The 19,059-nt window shown below is 38.4% G+C and overlaps 1 protein-coding gene across 4 annotated transcripts in view; it reads left to right on the top strand.

Moving 5' to 3' along the window:
- FREM1 (FRAS1 related extracellular matrix 1) overlaps positions 1-19,059 on the top strand; it is a 217,979-nt gene that overhangs the window by 175,185 nt on the left and 23,735 nt on the right. For all 4 annotated transcript variants that reach the window (XM_010857025.1, XM_010857026.1, XM_010857024.1 and 1 more), the window contains 3 exons: positions 7,700-7,901; positions 8,582-8,726; positions 18,321-18,450. In XM_010857025.1, the coding sequence (XP_010855327.1) occupies positions 7,700-7,901; positions 8,582-8,726; positions 18,321-18,450 (477 nt within the window). The remainder of the gene's footprint in view (positions 1-7,699; positions 7,902-8,581; positions 8,727-18,320; positions 18,451-19,059) is intronic.

The raw sequence follows: 19,059 nt of genomic DNA, 5'->3' as shown, positions 1-19,059 counted from the left end.
GAGCATTTTAATGGTTAACTATAATTTTAATGGTTTTCAATTAAACACCCGAAAACTTATGAAGCTACATCAGTATTACCCATGTATTGATGAGAAAAATAATTATAGAATCTACAATTTTAAAGTGTTAACTGTAGGTCAGACCCACTGTATATAAATCTCATTTAATATTCATAAAAATCCAATGAACTGAGTTTTATTGTCTCCATTTTATAGATGTTCATAAGTTCAAAAATTAAACAATTTGGTCAAACGCACATAAAGAGCTCCAGTCTTCCTGATCCCCATGCTGTGTCCTTTCTGTGGTACTGTGCTGTCACAGTTATGTTGACTGTTAAGATGATTCTTGGAGGGCATAACGTGTTTTTCTTTTTTTAGTCAAAACACATCAAGTATATTCTGGCTCTCAAAGCCTTGAATCCACTCTCCTTGGATACAGTTCACCCTTTTCTACATACTTCCACCAATAACATAAAAGATGTAAATCTGTCTTAATGCAGAATACATTCTGATTATGTAAAATAATAATAATTTTCCCTTGCTCTTTCATCTCTGTCTTAGTCAGGGATCTCCAGAGAAACAATCAATAGGATTATATAATTTATACACATATAAATGATAAGAGAGAGAGGAAGAGAGAAAGACTGATTTCTGTTTAGGAATTGGCTCATGCAATTGTGGGGTCTGACACATTCCAAAATCTACGAGGCAGGCCAGCAGCCTGAAGATTACGGAAGGAGTTGATGTTACAGTCTTGAGTCCAAAGGCAGTTTGGAGGCAGAATTCCTTCCTCTTCAAGAGACTTCGGTCTTTTTTTTTTTTATTTTTTAAGGCCTTTAAATGATTGGATGAGGCCCACCCACATTATGGAGGGTAATCTGCTTTACTCAAAGTCTATTCTTTGAAATACTCATCAATCTAAAAACAAATGCCTTCACAGGAACATCTAGCTTGACCAAACATCCTGGCTAAATTGGCATGTAGAATTAACCATCACAGTCTTTATGTAAAGTGAGATCTGAGGATGAAAGTGGGGAGTTATGATAACACGGAGTGGATACAAGATGAATCTTTGACTAAAAGGAAGTCTAGAAAGTGGAATGAGATTATGATACACTGGGAGAAGAGAGAAGGTGTTGATATTATTGGTAGAGTATGTAAGAAATACCTTGTGCATAGTAAAGTTAATTTCTTTTTTATTACGTTTTAATTGTTGTTAGTTCTCTCCCACTTTTCAGTCAGTTCATATTTTTCTTGACTCCTGACTACCCCCAACCCCGTGCTATGTAGAGAAATGTCATAGTACTACCCAACCTGGAATAATGTTCTGGTCTATCTGGAGAAGGAAATAGCAACCCACTCCAGTACTCTTGCCTGGAAAATCCCATGGATGGAGGAGCCTGGTGGGCTACAGTCCATGGGGTGGCAAAGATTCAGACACGGCTGAGCGACTTCTCTTCCCTTCGCTTCTATTTGGTTACAAATATGTAGGAATTGTCAATTCTTAATGCCAGTGTAAGAGTTCCCATCTACACTCCAGAACAGGGAGGGAAAAGGGGTTAGAGTTTGAAGAGAGTACCAGAACTTCAATCAAGTTTCTCCCAACAGCAAAAGTATCTTATAGAGTGTGGTTATTGTAAGAGCCTTATCTCTTGAAGTTGTAGACTTAACTGATAGGGAATTATTGAATACATGTTGCAAAAGTTTTTCATCAAAGTACAAGGTTTTTTTTGCCTTTTGTGTAAACAAAACAAATAAAAAAACCTCAGAAGGAAGGCCTCAAACTTTCTCCCATAATTTCCCTGAACTTCCTGATGTCTCTGAGCTGAGAAGTAAAATAACTCAGGAACTGACTGTAATGTAGTCATTACCATCTGTAATGCAGAAGAGGTGACCTCCTCAGTCTCTTGCTTTTAAGAGCTCTTTCTGGCAAGAAAATATGACATTGGCCACCACTGAGTGATGAATTAGGCCAAATGGTCAATACCAAAATCAGATTGATTATATTCTTTGCAGCCAAAGATGGAGAAACTCTATAGAGTCAGTAAAAACAAGACTGGGAGCTGACTGTGGCTCAGATCATGAACTCCTTATTGCCAAATTCAGACTTAAATTGAAGAGAGTAGGGAAAACCACTGGAGAAGGCAATGGCACCTCACTCCAGTACTCTTGCCTGGAAAATCCCATGGATGGAGGAGTCTGGTGGGCTACAGTCCATGGGGTTGCTGGGAGTTGGACACTACTGAGCGACTTCATTTTCACTTTTCATTTTCATGCATTGGAGAAAGAAATGGCAACCCACTCCAGTGTTCTTGCCTGGAGAATCCCAGGGACAGGAGAGCCTGGTGGGCTGCCGTCTATAGGGTGGCACAGAGTCGGACACGACTGAAGCGACTTAGCAGCAGTAGCAGCAGCAGGGAAAACCACTAGATCGTTTGATTTAGGTATGACTTAAATCAAATCCCTTATGATTATACAGTAGAAGTGACAAATAGATTCAAAAGACTAGATCTGATAGACAGAATGCCTGAAGAACTATGGACAGAGGTTTGTGACATTGTACATGAGGCAGTGATCAAGACTATCCCCAACAAAAACAAATACAAAAAGGCAAAATTGCTCTCTGAGGAGGCCTTGTAAATAGCTGAGAAAAGAAAAGACACAAAAGGCAAAGTAGAAAAGGAAAGATATACCTATTTGAATGCAGAGTTTCAAAGAATAGCAAGGAGAGATAAGAAAGCCTTCCTCAGTGATCAATGCAAAGAAATAAAGGAAAACAATAGAATGGGAAAGACTAGAGATCTCTTCAAGAAAATTAGAGGTACCAAGGGAACATTTCATGCAAAGAGGGGTGCAATAAAGGACAGAAATGGTATGGACCTAACAGAAGCAAAAGATGTTAAGAAGAGGTGGCAAGAATACACAGAAGAGCTATACAAAAATATCTTCATGACCCAGATAATCAGGGTGGTGTGATCACTCACCTGGAGCCAGACATCCTGGAATGTGAAGTCAAGTGGGCCTTAGTGGGCATCACTACAAACAAAGCTAGTGGAGGTGATGGAATTCCAGTTGAGCTATTTCAAATCCTAAAAGCTGATGCTGCAAAAGTGCTGCAGTCAATATGCCAGCAAATTTGGAAAACTCAGCAGTGGCCACAGGACTGGAAAAGGTCAGATTTCATTCCAATCCCAAAGAAAGGCAATGCCAAAGAATGCTCAAACAACTGCACAATTGCACTCATCTCACACACTAGCAAAGTAATGCTCAAAATTCTCCAAGCCAGGCTTCAACAGTACATGAACTATGAACTTCCAGATGTTCAAGCTGGATTTAGAAAAGGCAGAGGAACTGGAGATCAAATTGCCAACATCCTCTGGATCATCAAAAAAGCAAGAGAGTTCCAGAAAAACATTTACTTCTGCTTTATTGACTACACCAAAGCCTTTGACTGTGTGGATCACAATAAACTGTGGAAACTTCTGAAAGAGATGGGAATACCAGACCACATTACCTGCCTCCTGAGAAATCCTGCCTCCTTTATGTAGGTCAGGAAGCAACAGTTATAGCTGGACATGGAAAAACAAACTGGTTCCAAATTGAGAAAGGAGTACATCAAGGCTGTATATTGTCACCCTGATTATTTAACTTATACGCAGAGTACATCATGAGAAACGCTGGGCTGGATGAAGCACAAGCTGGAATCGAGATTGTGGGGAGAAATATCAATCAATAACCTCAGAGATGCAGATGACACCACCCTTATGGCAAAAAGTGAAGAAGATGATGAAAGTGAAAGAGGAGAGTGAAAAAGTTGGCTTAAAGCTCAACATTTAGAAAACTAAGATCATGGCATCTGGTCCCATTGCTTCATGGCAAATAGATGGGGAAACAACGGAAGCAGTGAGAGACTTTCTTGGGTTGGGGAGGCTCCAAAATCACTGCAGATGGTGACTGTAGCCATGAAATTAGAAGACGCTTGCTCCTTGGAAGAAGATCTACTAACCTAGACAGCATATTAAAAAGGAGAGACATTACTTTGCCAACAAATGTCTGTCTAATTAAAACTGTGGTTTTTCCAGTAGTCATGTATGTATGTGAGAGTTGGACTATAAAGAAAGCTGAGTGCCGAAGAATTGATGCTTTTGAACTGTTGTGTTGGAGAATACTCTTGAGATTCCCTTGGATTGTAAGGAGATCCAACCAGTCCATCCTAAAGGAAATTAGTCCTGAATATTCATGGGAAGGACTGATACTGAAGCTGAAACTCTGATATTTTGGCCACCTGATGGGAAAAACTGACCCATTGAAAAAGACCCTGATTCTGGGAAAGATTGAAGGTGGGAAGAGAAGGGGACAACAGAGGATGAGATGGTTGGATGGCATCACTGACTCAATGGACATGAGTTTGAGTGAACTCCGGGAGTTGGTGATGGGCAGGGAGGCCTCGCATGCTGCATTCCATGGGGTCGCAAAGAGTCAGACACGACTGAGCAACTGAACTGAACTGAAGTGAACTGAATCTCCTAAACGTAGGTGTACCACTTATGTTCCCAAACTGAGTAACTGAGGGCAAAGCTACAAGACCTAAACACAAAACACAGTTGTATTTTATTGACACCAACAGGCACTGATCTGACATTTATTTTGTGGGAAATCATGTCTGTCTGTCTAAGACTCTGCATCTTTTTTTAATTGAAGATTTACAATGTGTTAGTCACTGTTGTACAGCAAAATGATTCAGCTATACATATATTTACATTCCTTCTTTCTTAAGGTATTGTTTTCCATTACGATTTATTGTAGGATATTGAATATAGTTCTCTATACTATATAGTAGGTCTTTGTTGTTTATCCTTTCTATTAATATATATTAAAGCTTACATCTGCTAATCCCAACCTCCCACTCCATCCCTCCCCCAACCCCTTCCACCAGTCTGTTCTCTATGTCTGTGATTCTGTTCCATAGATAGGTTCATTTGTGTGATCTTTAGATACCACATATAAGTGATACTACATGATATTTGTCTTTCTCATTCTGACTTACTTCACTCAGTATGATTTCCAGGTCCGTCCGTGTTGCTGCAAATGGCATTATTTCATTAATTTTTATGACTGAGTAGTGTTCCATTGTGTGCCACATCTTCTTTATCCATTCATCTATTGATGGACGTTTAGGTCTTGGCTATTGTGAACAATGCTGCTATGAACATGGGGCACGTGTATCTTTTTGAGTTATGGTTTTTTGTGTGTTGCTGACCAAAATTCTGCAATCTCGGTGCGATGATTTCTGAAGTCTTTCTTAGAAGAAGATGGGGGTGGGGGTGAGGGACAGAGGACCAGTGTCACTGCTTCCTATGGTTTAGGCAAGTGTGACATAAGTTTTAGTAAATCCAACACAAATGGTTATAAGGATATAGCCTTTTTTTAAAAAAAAGTCTGTACTCTAATATTTTAAAATGCTTCTGGTATCCTGAGCCAAAAGACCTGCTTTTGAAGAAGAAACTAGAAATTTAGGATGGATTTTAACAGAGTAGGACCAAAGACCCAGCAGGGGCCCCAAAGACCGAAGTGTAGATATTAACATTTTTAAAAGCAAATGATTACGGCAGGCATTTATTCCTTTTATAATACTTCTATATTTAAGGAAAATATAACTTAAAAACCCCGTACACTCAGTGTATTTACCAACTTTGAGGATTACTCACATGTCTTAAAATATCTTTATTTTTCTTCTCTTGCCACTGACTCTACTTCCTACTAGTCACCCTGGAGCTTCTTCCCCAAAAGGCCGTGATAACTGCCTCCCCATCTCACAGCTCTGAGGGCACCATCCTCACTTTTTTAGGAAAGGAGAATGACTGTAACCTTTGAAACTGTGTGTTGCTACTTCAGCTTACAAAATAATTGTTGTTAAAAAATTCATAAACTACAGAAAAGGTCTAGACAATAATTCATTATCCCACTGTGATCAGTGGCTTGCTTGTGGTCTTTTATTGAAATAAAAAAGAGATAATATTATATGTACTATTAAGCATATTACCTGTTTCCAATCATAAAAATTTCCACGTCATTAAATCTTCCTTGATAACATAATTGATAAAGGCTGCATGGCACTCAATCTCAGGCAGAGATAATTTATAATTCCCCTGTAGGACTTCCAAGTTTTATGGAATTTTTTATTATTTGCTATTACAAATTATATTTTAATTAGTAGTCATATATATATTCTTTGTCTATACATCTATTTCTGTAGGGTATACTCAAAAAGTAGAAATTTTGAATCACAGTATATACACATTATTAATATACATATATATCAAGTTTATCTCCAAAAGATTTTCACTAATTGGCATTCCTTCCAACAAAATATAAAAATGTCTATTTCTTCAAACATTTACCAATATGAGGTGTGATTGCTTTTTTATTTAAAAAAGCAGATTGCCAACTTAACAGAAAAGTATTTCATTCTTAAAAAAGTCCATATATAGAAATACTCATAGTTATTTTTCCCCATCTGAAGATAAATGAACATGTTTGCACACATGCTCCCAAAATTTTGTCTGTGTCTGTGTGAACATATATATGTATTTGTTTTGAACAAAAATGGTAGTTGTCTCCTATTCTGAAACTTTCTGATTTTTATTTTTTATTGGTTAACACTGAATTGTGGGGCTTTATTTTGTTACTAGTTTATCCTATCTCTTTTTCTTATCAACAGATGACTGGTAGTTTATTATATAAACACACACACAAAATATATGGTCTTATTGTGAACACTCATTTTTTACTTTGCTAGAATTACAATAGTTTCATTTGGGGATAAAGTTAAGATTTGCGTGATTAGAAATGAAGGGAACAAAGACTGTGTTCTTGTACCTGTTTTGTGGTACCAGTGATGAATTATGCTAATTCTGCCAAAAATGTTCCCTCCGTAACCGATGAGTCATTTCTAATGACGCCATACCATATGCGAACGAGGTCCTTTGTAGTGTCTGAACTTCTGTCCCTCTTTCACGCATGAGTAATTGCCCATCACAGCCTTTACAAATTGAGTCTACCTGTTTGGTTACCTGGTTCTATCAATAAAACAAATACTCAATACCTATAGCTAAGCACCTTCCACTTTTTTTTACTGAAGTATTTGTATTGCTATTCAATATTTTTGCTATTTAAACCAAGACATGACAAAGAAAGTTTCAGTGTATTTGTAGACCTTTATAGCATTGTTTCTGTAAATTATCAAACACTGGGAGAAGTGGGAAATGCTTTTGTAGAACTAATATTAAGTTTGCAATACAGTTCCTGGGTCAGTTTTAATGTATTCATCCAACAAGTATTTCTTGAGCTCCTGTAATGGTTGGGCATTTTGCCAGGTGCGGGGACTAGTTGAGGGGGAAAAAAGACACGGTGTCTGCCCTCAGGAAGCTTAGGTCTAATGGGGGAGCCAGGCAGTGGGCAAATAAATAAAGCTGAGTCAAAGCTTCCAACAGAAAGTTAACCTCTCTTCTGGGCTCTATGGTATTTGCTGAAGATATTGTGAACGAGGTAGCTTTTAACAGAAGTTAACCAGTGAGGAGGAGAAGGAATCTGAAATTCAGGAGAGTTTGTCATTGTTGAACTATTTAAGCCCCGGTGTTGCTTGGGAATGAGAAGGCTTTGCTTAATTTAACATTGTGTGTGATTATTGATCATTCAGGTGGACCAGTTGGACAAAGCGGCCCCCCGCGTCACACACTTGCATTCCCCTTCTCAAGTAGGGCTCTTGAAAAATGGTTGTTACGGGATTTACATCACCTCCCGCGTGTTGAAGGCATCAGACCCCGACACTGATGATAATCAGATCATCTTTAAGATTTTACGAGGCCCCCAACATGGGCATCTGGAGAACTCAACGACAGGTACTGCCTTCCTTAATCCTTGCTCATTTTAAAATACTCAGTGGTTGGCAATCTAGAAGGTAATTTGTAATTAAGTTCAGGCCCATTTGGTAAATACTCCCCAAGGCTTACTGACAGATGCAGTTTATAAATCAGTATCCATGCTAAAGAGGATTTAAAGCTGAATTTTCCTAAATTCATCTTGAGTGGGAGAACTGGATACTGATACACAACTGTTTATTATGTATAACTTTTTTTCAATAGCTAGATTGTAAAGTATTCACAGGAATACATTGTCAGGACCAAATCCGAATTTGTGACCCATTTTCTTATATCATGAATTTCTGAGCTATGTAAGTTCATTAAAAACAATTTTTTGATGTAAGTTTTCTCTGAATTGTATGTTATTTCTACTTTATGAAGATGATGATCACAGGATGGCACAGAATTTTAGATTTTATTGCTAGATTTTCCTATTCACTCTCTGTTTTCATATTTAAGGTACAATGTTTGAAACAAAGTAATTTAAGTTAATTGACTTTGAGTTTTAATATGGTTACATTTTATTAATTTCTTGAAAAGATTTACTTTAAATATTTTAAAGGAAGAGTTTAAAAATAAAACAGCCATAAATATTGTATCAGCTCTTATCTAATATTTTATTTGATTACTGATGAAAATCATTTACTTCTTTTTTGTAGGTGAATTTATCCATGAGAAATTTAGCCAGAAGGATTTAAACAGTAAGACCATTCTTTACATCATAAACCCATCTTTGGAAGTAAATTCAGATACCATGGAATTTCAAGTCATGGATCCCACAGGGAACTCTGCCACTCCTCAAAGGTAAATTCTTTTGCTTATTTAATACTCCTGCATATAATGTCCAGAATGTATCTGATGAGGAAAGTAAAATGTTCTTTTTTAAACAGAATCTAAGAGGACAAATTGATAGATGATTTCCCACGCTCATAGAATTTATTTTGGAAAGAGAAACTTCTATTGTCGCTGTTTAGTCACTAAGTCGTGTCCAACTCCTGCTTCCCCATGGACTGTAGCCCTCCAGGCTCCTTTGTCTGTGGAATTTCCAGGCTAGCATACTGGAGTGGATTTCCATTTTCTTCTCCAGGGGATCTTCCTGGATCAGGGATCAAACCTGTGTCTCCTGCATTGGCAGGCAGATTCACTACCACTGAGCCACTGGGGAAGTTTAAACTTCTGTTGCTGATAATCACAGAATATGGGAGTGTTAAAAAGTTTAGTTCTTTGGGGCTGGGTCATTCATTTTATGCATGCGTTTACAAATGCACATCCTTTCACACCCACAGAGGTTTCTGTCTTGACAATTCACTGGTATCCAGGACTGGGCTTGTAGGCTCATGTACAAATTATGCAGCAAGAGGTCACTCTAGGACTGTGTTATGACCCACCATTTCCTAAATCTACATTTCTAAAATATCTAGAGAATGAGGGAGTCAGGAAAGTTTAGCAAAATATCTTCTCTTCCCCCCAAACCCAAGCAATTACTAGCGACTCCTTTTGTAAGTTATAAACCTAACATGGGTAAGGTGAAGACAGTGTAGTGTAAAAGAGGAAGAAAGACTTGGGGGAGGTATTAAGTAATACTTTGAACTTGTGTCAGATATAGGACCCTCAGAAAAACCAGAGTATCAAATCCTCAAAATTAACCATATTAACAGACCATAATTTCACTTACCAGGTCACTGTTCTAGATTTTTTTAAGGTACACCTTGAATAACAGCTATTAAATGATTGCAGAAATCACAATCCAGTTCTCCATGTTTGTTTTTTTTTCCCAAGTTTGATGCCCTTCCCACTCACCTCAGAGAAAAGTTGTTCATTTATTCTAGTTTTAGTATTGACTCTATCAAACCACACACCATAATGAGCACAGCTTCTTATGGGGCTTTTGTGACAGAGTATGGACAAAGAAAGACAAGAAAATTGAGAAATTCACCTCTGAGCTCTTCATTTTTGCTTTTTCTTTCTGATCCTGGATTGTAGTCCCAGTATCTGCCAGCAGAGGTCTCTGTGGTCATTGCTAGAAAAATGCATCTTTACCAAAACCTGTTCTCAGAATTGCACCTCTATTGCCTGTAATATAAAAAAAAAATCTGGTCCAGATTTTTATTGAGTGGCTACTATAGGCCAGGTGCACAGTATAAGCATCTGGGAAATAGGTGTGAGCAAGGAAGAACTGGACCCTGACATGAAAATTCAATGATGACACTTTAAAATTAAAACAGATGCCCACTTGCCATTAAAATGCTCTTGCCTCAGAAAAATGGCTCTTGGGATTATAATCTTTATAGAAAATAAGTTACCTACTTGCAATTTCAGACAAATGTATTCAATTCTCAAGAATTTTTTTTAAAAAATCCTACTCAAAAATATTAATAACTTGATTTCACTGCTTTTTAATAGTTCAACGTATAAACATATAAATATTGATCAGACTTGCTACTGAACTAATGCTGACCACATGGGAACACAGAAATAGAACTAGATAGACATTGCTTCACCCACAAACTTCCTTTTTTCATTGGCCACATCTTGCAGTATGTAGAATCTTAGTTCTCCAACCAGGGGTCAAACCTATGCCCCCTGCTTTGGGAGCACAGCATTTAACCACTGTATCACCAGGGAAGTTTCTACATATACCCCACCCCACCCCCTCCCGCCACCAGTTCCTCATTGTAACCAAGGACACTGCTTTTGAAGATAATTTATGATTTTGAATAATTTTCAAGTTTATTTCAGAACCTCAGAATTTATAACTTTACTTGAGACTTTTAAAATAGACTCCTACTTCTACTAGATACCTATTTTCAGGTACCTATGCTGAAGATGTTTCTAATTCAGCTTGTAATGATTGGAGTCAGTGGAATATAATGCAAAATATGTCCACTGAGAGTTAATCCCCAAATAACTTTGATTTGATCCAACATATGTTAAGTTGTTTTCTCTAGAGTGGGTAGAGGGAAAAGCAGGTAGAAGTTACTAAGCACTTATCTTTATAGGTTTTGAAGGATATAGTTGTCTCTAACCTCATTTGTAAGTAGTTACTTTGTGGAACAAGAAGAACTTTTTTTTTCCAGTAGGAAACAATGTTATGAATAATGATCTGTCTTCCCAGGGCTAGCAGGAACCTAGCTGCCTGTATAGAATAAATCACAGGCATTTACACTATAGCTTTCTGCTCTACTTCATTGCTCTTCATTTAATCATCACAACAACCTTTAAGTTAGGTACCATCATAATCCAGAATTTACAGGTGAGGAGACTGAGGCAAGGAGATAGGAAGTGACTTTTCCAAGCTCATATAGCTCATCAGAGAAGGAGCTAAGATTTTGGTACAGAAGTTATGACTCTCAAATCCGTGGTTTTCCTCACTGCATTAAAGGACTTCTTGCCCACTCTTAATGAGTGTGCTCAACTGGCCTAAGGGGAAAGAAGCAACAGACTCAGCTCCATATTTTTCTCCAATCTTTGGCCATCAAAGCAACAAGAAAGGAAGAATACTTACTCCTCAAGGAGCTTAAATGTAAATTACAGGTCTCAATATGAGTGTGTACTCCATGGCTAATGAACTGGGGATAATGGGATAGATAATGTACGGTAAACCACTGGACTCAGAGCCAAAGAACAGGTTTGGGCTTTGACTTTGCCACTGACCTAGGTCAAGTGTTTAGTTATCTTAGTTATCTCATCTGTAAATTAGGGGCAGTATTACAATTTACTTAGAGGAACAAATGAGGTAAAACACGTGGGAGCATCTATTTAAAGTCCTTGACAAACATGACCTGCGGTGGTGATTACTACTGTTGTGCATTCATGTGGGGGACAATGATTGACTGAATAGTATTCCAGAGGCCTTTGGTAGCCAGCTAAAGCCCATAAGTTAGAAATGGACTCTGAGATGTTCACAAAGTGAACAATCCATATTCTTGTTAATAATCTGAATGCAGTGAACTTTGTGTTCTGGTTTGGTTTAGGATTAATAGGTTAATAGTCTGTATATTTCAAGGGGTGAAAACATTCTGCAATGAAGCTAAAGGGACTGGTGGATGCAATCAGGAGCAGAAAGGAGGCTCTTTATAGAATAAGGAGGACTCATGTTCAGTGAGAATTGTCCCGGAGTCTTGATTGCTCATACGTTTTTGCTTATGTCAGCATTTCTGTAGTGCATCAGTCCTAAAGGGTCAAGAGACTTTCCATTAGAAATGGTGTTGGGAAATCTTGATGTGATCAAGTTATTATGACTCACTAATGCATCACATTGCCAAAGTCACAAAGATGCGTGTGTGCATTGGGAATCTTCAAGAGAGGGATATAATATGCAACATATCTCAATATGATTTGATTATAAAACCAAGACCACCCTGCCCCAGAATAGCTCATGGCACAAGCTTTTCATGCAATACGTTTAGGAGACATTTGTAAATAGAAGTTACTATAGAATGTTGAAATCCATGGGAATTTGCATCAAAATTTAGATTTGGTTAAGTGCCTAAATTTCAGGCACTGTGCTAGGTGCTTTCACATATGTTTTCCGTTTTAATCTGCAAAGCAGTTCTCTGAGGGTGATAAGGAAATCAGGCTCAAAGCATTTAAGTGATTGGCCAGCAGCCACTAAGTGAATAAATGGCAGAGCCCACAGTGCACCATGACCTCCTGACCTCAGTGTGAGTGCTCATCTTCTCGGCCCATGCCTTAGCATGCCGTTCTCATGTCCAGTGTGAATCTCAAGATGGTCTGCCTCCCACCCAAACTCTGTCACATAGGACCACATCATTCATCAAAAACACCTTTGTAGACCACAGAATGTAGCTGACGTCTGACCAAGGCAGTCTCTTAACATGCAGTCAGTGTTGACCTCTTTCTTGCACCCACTGCAGAAAAGGTGAGCTTCAAAACGAAAGCTGACCCCTGCTGAAGTTCTTCATAATTCAGTGGCTGCTTCCCCAGCTGCTCCATGATTCCAAGCACCTTGACTCTTCTCCTCCCTAGCAGGCGAACTTAGAAATGCTTTAACAACTTTTATGAAACACGTTATAGGGAAAGAGGTTGAAACTCTTGGTTAGGTAAAGCTTTCACGTTACTTGCAAGCCAGAAGTTAAAGTATTTGTCTCTAGATTAGATCTAAGAAACCACAGAGGAAGGAAAGGGAAATAGGCCTTATTAAGTACCCACTGTGTACAGGTGCTTTATACGTATTAACAAATTTTAATTTGACATGAATGTAATTTCCCTCATTTTACAGATGATGAAAATTGTGGTCCAGAGAGACTGAGTAACTGACCATAATCACACACTAATAAGTGGTTATGAGATGTGTCTGACTCCAAAGCACTTGTTTGGGGTACTCACTATGCTGCTTCCTGACTAAGCACCGTTTCCCCATTATCATGAGAGAAAGACAGAAAGGCAAACACAGGTGTTCATAGCATTTTTATGGAGCTTAATAGCATCCTCTTTGAATTGATAAGTCTTGGATTGAATACTTAGAAAATATTTTTTAACATTTTGATTTTCTTAAGTCATATGCTACTTGATTATAAGTGAAGATCTAGTTATAAGAATAATTTAATCACCATTTTAGCTACTATAAAATCTTTCACTGAGAAGCTCAGAGTACTTAATGAGTGTTCATTAAGGTTCATTCAACCTCTTTGAAGTACAGACTCATTATTATTGTACTTGGGGAAGTGAGGAAACTGAGGCAGAGAGCAGCCAAGTACCTTTTTTACATTTGCTTGTTAACCTGGATTAATGTCCCAAATCCCAAAATAAAGTTTGATTCCAAATGATTCTTTTGGTTCATTGTTCCTTCATATAAATGAACCAAGTAGACACAAAATGGTTAGATAGCATCACCGACTCAATAGACATGAATCTGAGCAAACTCTGGAAGACGGTGAAGGACAGGAGAGCCTGGCGTGCTGCAGTCATTGGGGTTGCAAAGAGTCAGACACGACTTAGTGACTGAGCAACAACAGCCACAAAATAGAATATCAGAAAGTGTATATTTTTGACTCTGCTTCAACACTCTTGACTATTTGGTCCAGACAATTCTTTGTCATGGGGCTTGGGTGGAGGGTGAGTTGGGCGTCCTGTACATTGAAGGGTATTTAGCAACACCCCTGGACGACACCTACTAAACACCAGTATCCCCTTCCTCCCATTGTGAAAAATAAAGCTGTTTCTAGATACTGTCAAATGTTGAGAAGCATGAATGTGCCTTAGAAAATAAGACATCATGCTTTATGATAGAATGGTCGTTTACCAATGCCATCTTTCTCTCAAGCTAATACAATCCAATATGACCTAAAGAATCCAGAATAAGTCAGGGCTAGAAAAAAACATGTGAAAACATCTGGCCTAGAGATTTTCTTTTCAAATTGTGTGAAATATGTGAATAGGCTGGGAAGAAAAAACGTGTCAGTGGTCAATTTAGCTTTTCAAATAGTAGGTTAAACAAAGTTCATTATTTCCTTGAGCAAATATTTATTGAGCACTTACTCTGTCCCAGTCACCCTACAAGGCACTTGGTGATACCTCAATGAACTGCAGACCTTTAGTACCTAAGTGAATTAAATAGTATGTTATATGTACTTTGGAAATGAGAGTTAATCAGATTAAAGTGGATCACACATGCTGGACTTTGGAGGTAGATCGCTAAATTGGGTAATTAAACAGTTTGTCTTGTCTTTGACTGAAAGAAGAACTGGAAGTCTCATCCCTTTTAATTTCTTTTTCATGTGAGATGTTATATCTTTTTATTACATATGCTGGGTACTCTTGCCTTTATTTTTTAATTTTTATTTTAACTAGAGGATAATTACAGTATTGTGATGGTTTCAGCCCTACATCATGAAAGACATAGGATGGAGGAATAGAAATTAAATAGTCTGGGCACACCCCGCAGACTATGTCTTTCATTCATGACAGTTGTTGAGAACCAAAACTTGGCTTATAGATTAAATAGACTTTTCCATTGTGATGAGTCTATGAAATCACTTCAGGAAGGTTTCCCGCCTGGGGATGACTTTCCCCGTGACGGACATTTGGAAATGTCTGGAAACAGTTTGATTGTTGTAACTGGAATGGAATGGCATGACTGCCTCTAATGGATCTAGTGAGTAGAAGCCAGGGATGTTACTAAACTTTTTTTTTTTTTTTTTTGCCTGCACCCCATAGCATGTGGAATCTTAATTCCCTGACCAGAGATAGAACCTGTGCCCCCTGCATCAGAAGGCAGAATCTTGACCACTAGATCAGTGAGGAAGTCCCCACTGGGAGACATCCTACGGTGCACAGGACAGCCTCCCACCACAAAGAAACCTGGTCCCAAATGTCAGTAGTTTCCAGGCCAAGAAATCCTGACCTCAGGGCTTGAGGAGTTTTTGCATCCTGCTGACTCACAATGATTGCCATGTGGGTTTCACAGAAAGTGTGTCTGTAAACTTCAGAAGAGGGGGGTCATTAAAATGTGAAGATGTGAACCGACCCCCATCTGCTTGACACCTCCCAATCCAGAGCTTTCCACAGTTCTCTAATGGGCTTCTGCATCTGGTTATCTGCATGATAGCAAACATCTATCTGTATGGCTTCTTGTAGGGAGAATTCCCAGGTGACTGACTACATCTCTAACTTTTCTTTCAAGTGTTTGTGTTGAGTTTAAGCAACTGTAGGCTCAGTGTAGAAAGGCCTTCTTAAATACAATACTGCAGAAAACAAAAAAACACTTTCAAAGCATGTGTCACACATATCCTCTGGGTATGCAAGTGCCTCATGATTTAAATATTTTTCTGAAAAATATATAGCCTGGCTTAAATTTCATAGCTTTCAAATAGGCATTTATTGTTTGTAGGGAATAGTTATAAGAAAGTAAGATAGAACATTGTGTAATTATAACCTTAACCTCTAAGCATCATGCAGCATTCCAATGATGTATCAGGGTGATGTGTGCAGGTTCCCAAACACCAAAACCCTTAATGCTTTGAAACTGAATGTCACTCTGCATGATCCCCTTATGGATCTAGACCAGCAATCAAATCACACTTCATTTTAGGCCTCAAGGTCATCTGGACCTGCAGAGTGACACTGATGAATTTTTGCTGGTCGTGGTTAGCATTAGCAATACATAGATTCTTAGAAGATTGAACCTTGAAACTCATTTGAACCTTACACAGACTTAGTTGAAATCCATCTCTGTGTATTTATTTCACTGGTTCCCACTGCTCCCTTTTCCTTCCTGTTTTATCTTTCTGTTTTCTCTTCCAATCATTCTTGTTGATTTTGTTCCCCTTTCTTATCTGGCTGTATCCTTGAGGAATTCTTTGCAACATGTTATTTCTATTGGCATTTATAACATCCGTGTTGCTTGTTATCTTGCGATTCTTTAAGCATTGCCATTTCTTTCTTTCTTGATCTGTCTCCTGTCAGATTTGAAATCGATTTCATCAAGGCCCATGAGGTTCCCAATATTATTTAATATAAGTATCCTATTTTCATGTCAAAATTTTGTGAAGCCCAGCATGCCAATAACAATAAATGTCACGTCTATTGATTGAATAAACATATATGAATACAAATTCTTGAAGCTCTAGAATAAGTCCATGCTTCCACACTACCATTGTCTCACTGGCTGCTGGTCGGTAGAGTAGAACACAGTGCTGTTGAGTTTGTTTTGCTAGTGAACTTAATATATAGGATGTGGCTGTGACACATGATTGGTGCAAGGACATAAAGGGTTGATTAGAGGACAAACTTATTACTCTCTGTTAGGAATAATCTCCAGGAATGTGTGGCGTGTTCTTTGAAATTTGTGAACTCCACGGTCTACTCGGTAGCACCCAGAATTTCTAGCTCTGCAAAGAAAAACACTGTAAGAAGTAAATTTAAAAGTCTAGAGGAAAGACCTGAATCTAAGTGGAAGTTTGGGAATACAGTAAGGCAAACTCTGAGGGTTTTATGAATGGAGAGTGAAAGGAAAATGAATAAAACCAAAAAAATGGAAGCGACTTAAATGATCATAGTGAAGACCATTCATGTCTTTTATGTTGCTGCCAGTTACAGCGGGTAAAAAAATGTAAGGAAATCTTTGAAGAGAACTGTTCAGGTGAACCATTTCAAGTTTTCTCACCTCAAAAAGGGAAATATTTCAGGATAAAGATAAAATTGTAGCCCACTGCTTGAGCTCAGATCACAAGAGTCATGGAGAACTTTAGTTGGGAAGAAGAATGGTAGAGAAGGAACAAAACATTTGGTTTCAGATTTATGCTAAGGACTCTATCTCTGCTGTCTGTTAGCTTTGTCATAGCATTTTGCCTTCAAGCTAGTTATTTAACCTCTCTAAGCTCAGTGTTGGAGAAGGCAATGGCAACCTACTCCAGTACTCTTACCTGGAAAATCCCATGGACGGAGGAGCCTGGTAGGCTGCAGTCCATGGGGTCACTAAGAGTCAGGCACGACTAAGCGACTTCACTTTCACTTTTCACTTTCATGCATTGGAGAAGGAAATGGCAACCCACTCCAGTATTCTTGCCTGGAGAATCCCAGGGACGGAGGAGCCTAGTGGGCTGCCGTCTGTGGGGTCGCACAGAGTCGAACACGACTGAAGCGACTTAGCAGCAGCAGCAGCAGCAAGCTCAATGTTCTTTTCTGAAGAAAAGGAAAAAACAAAAAAATACCTCTTTGTATTATGAGGATTAAAGAAGTCAGTTTCTATCAAATTTCGGACTCACTAGACATAGTGTGGAAAAAAAGACCATTCTGTCTTTATCAGGTTTATTCAGTTGTATCGCTGCAATCAAGCTATATGTTAGTATAGTCCTTGCACATACACAGAGGAGGGATGGGTAAACCTGTAAAATACATGCACATTCTAATTCCTAAACATTCCTCAAAGACGTCTTGTTATTAAACTGAACCTGAGTTTAGAGAAGATCTGTACCTGGAAATGATCTTGTTGTACCATTGAAGGAGGCCAAAATATAGGAGAGAAGTTTCATATCAATGTCCTTTCCAAAAATGACTGTCTCCTTGAACTTAACCACCTGCTCCTTTCCCTTCCAAACACTCTCAAATTTGAGTCCCTTCCTTTATCATGGATAACCGCACACCTTGGATAGACTTTTAATCTTATTTCTACATTCATAAAATAGAATTCTAATACATGCTCTGTCTACCTCACAGCAGCATTGAGAGTAACGAATGAGATAATGCTAGTAGATGTTCTTTGTGAACTAAAAGGTACCAAACATATGCAAGGAGTTTGCAGCACTGGTGTAGGTTGATGAACCACTTTTTTCTCCCAGTTTGGACCAGTGGTTGCTTTATACCCAGCAGAGGAGCCCCACAGGCTTCCACTTTGCATTTCTCATGATTTTCTTTTTTCTTTTCTTACATGCCTAGTTTGGAACTGAATTGGTCTCATATTGAGTGGTCGCGGACTGAATATGAGGTCTGTGAGAATATGGGCATGCTACCCTTGGAGATTACCAGAAGGGGATATTCCATGGATTCAGCCTTTGTGACTGTACAGGTAACAACTCTAAACTATCATCTTTCAAGCTAAAGCCTAGGTTGCTGGTTGATGCCTTTGACTATTTCCTTAAAGAAACTCAGAGTAACTAAGGAAACTTCAAACTGCAGGAGTGTTGCTCTGTTCCAGAAAGTCTAAGTACAAAACCTCTTTGTCCCTCCATCATTTATCAAGATACATTAGCTCCTACATATGCTATTTCTAACCCATCTTTAGTTTTAAAATCTGGTCTTTAACTCTTGAAGTTTGATTTCATAAGATCTACCCAACTTAGTGAACTTGGGCCAAACTCTTTTTTGGAAAGGAAAGTTGTCTGCAAACTTCAGTCCCTGTATGGCTTTCTCTTAGCATGCACCAAGATCACCTATGGTCTCAGTGGATGAGAAAAATCAGGGATTACACCTATCTTAAGCATCACCCAAGTCATGCAAAATTAAGAGGCTATGTAGCAATAGAGGCAGCCTGAAATATAAGAAATTTTCAATAATTAATTTTGGACTAGTCACCTGCTATTTCTTTCCACTGACATGGAACATGGAGCACAACCATGGCTTCTAGAATGGAAAGGTTTTTAAGAAGTCTCTAGAAAAACTGCACATTGGGAGAATG

The sequence above is a fragment of the Bison bison genome, unplaced genomic scaffold (assembly GCF_000754665.1).
Source record: "Bison bison bison isolate TAMUID 2011002044 unplaced genomic scaffold, Bison_UMD1.0 scf7180017864376, whole genome shotgun sequence".
NCBI classification, from domain to species: Eukaryota; Metazoa; Chordata; class Mammalia; order Artiodactyla; family Bovidae; genus Bison; species Bison bison.
The sequence above is the reverse complement of the archived record's forward strand: the minus strand, read 5'-3'. Positions and strand labels throughout refer to the sequence as shown.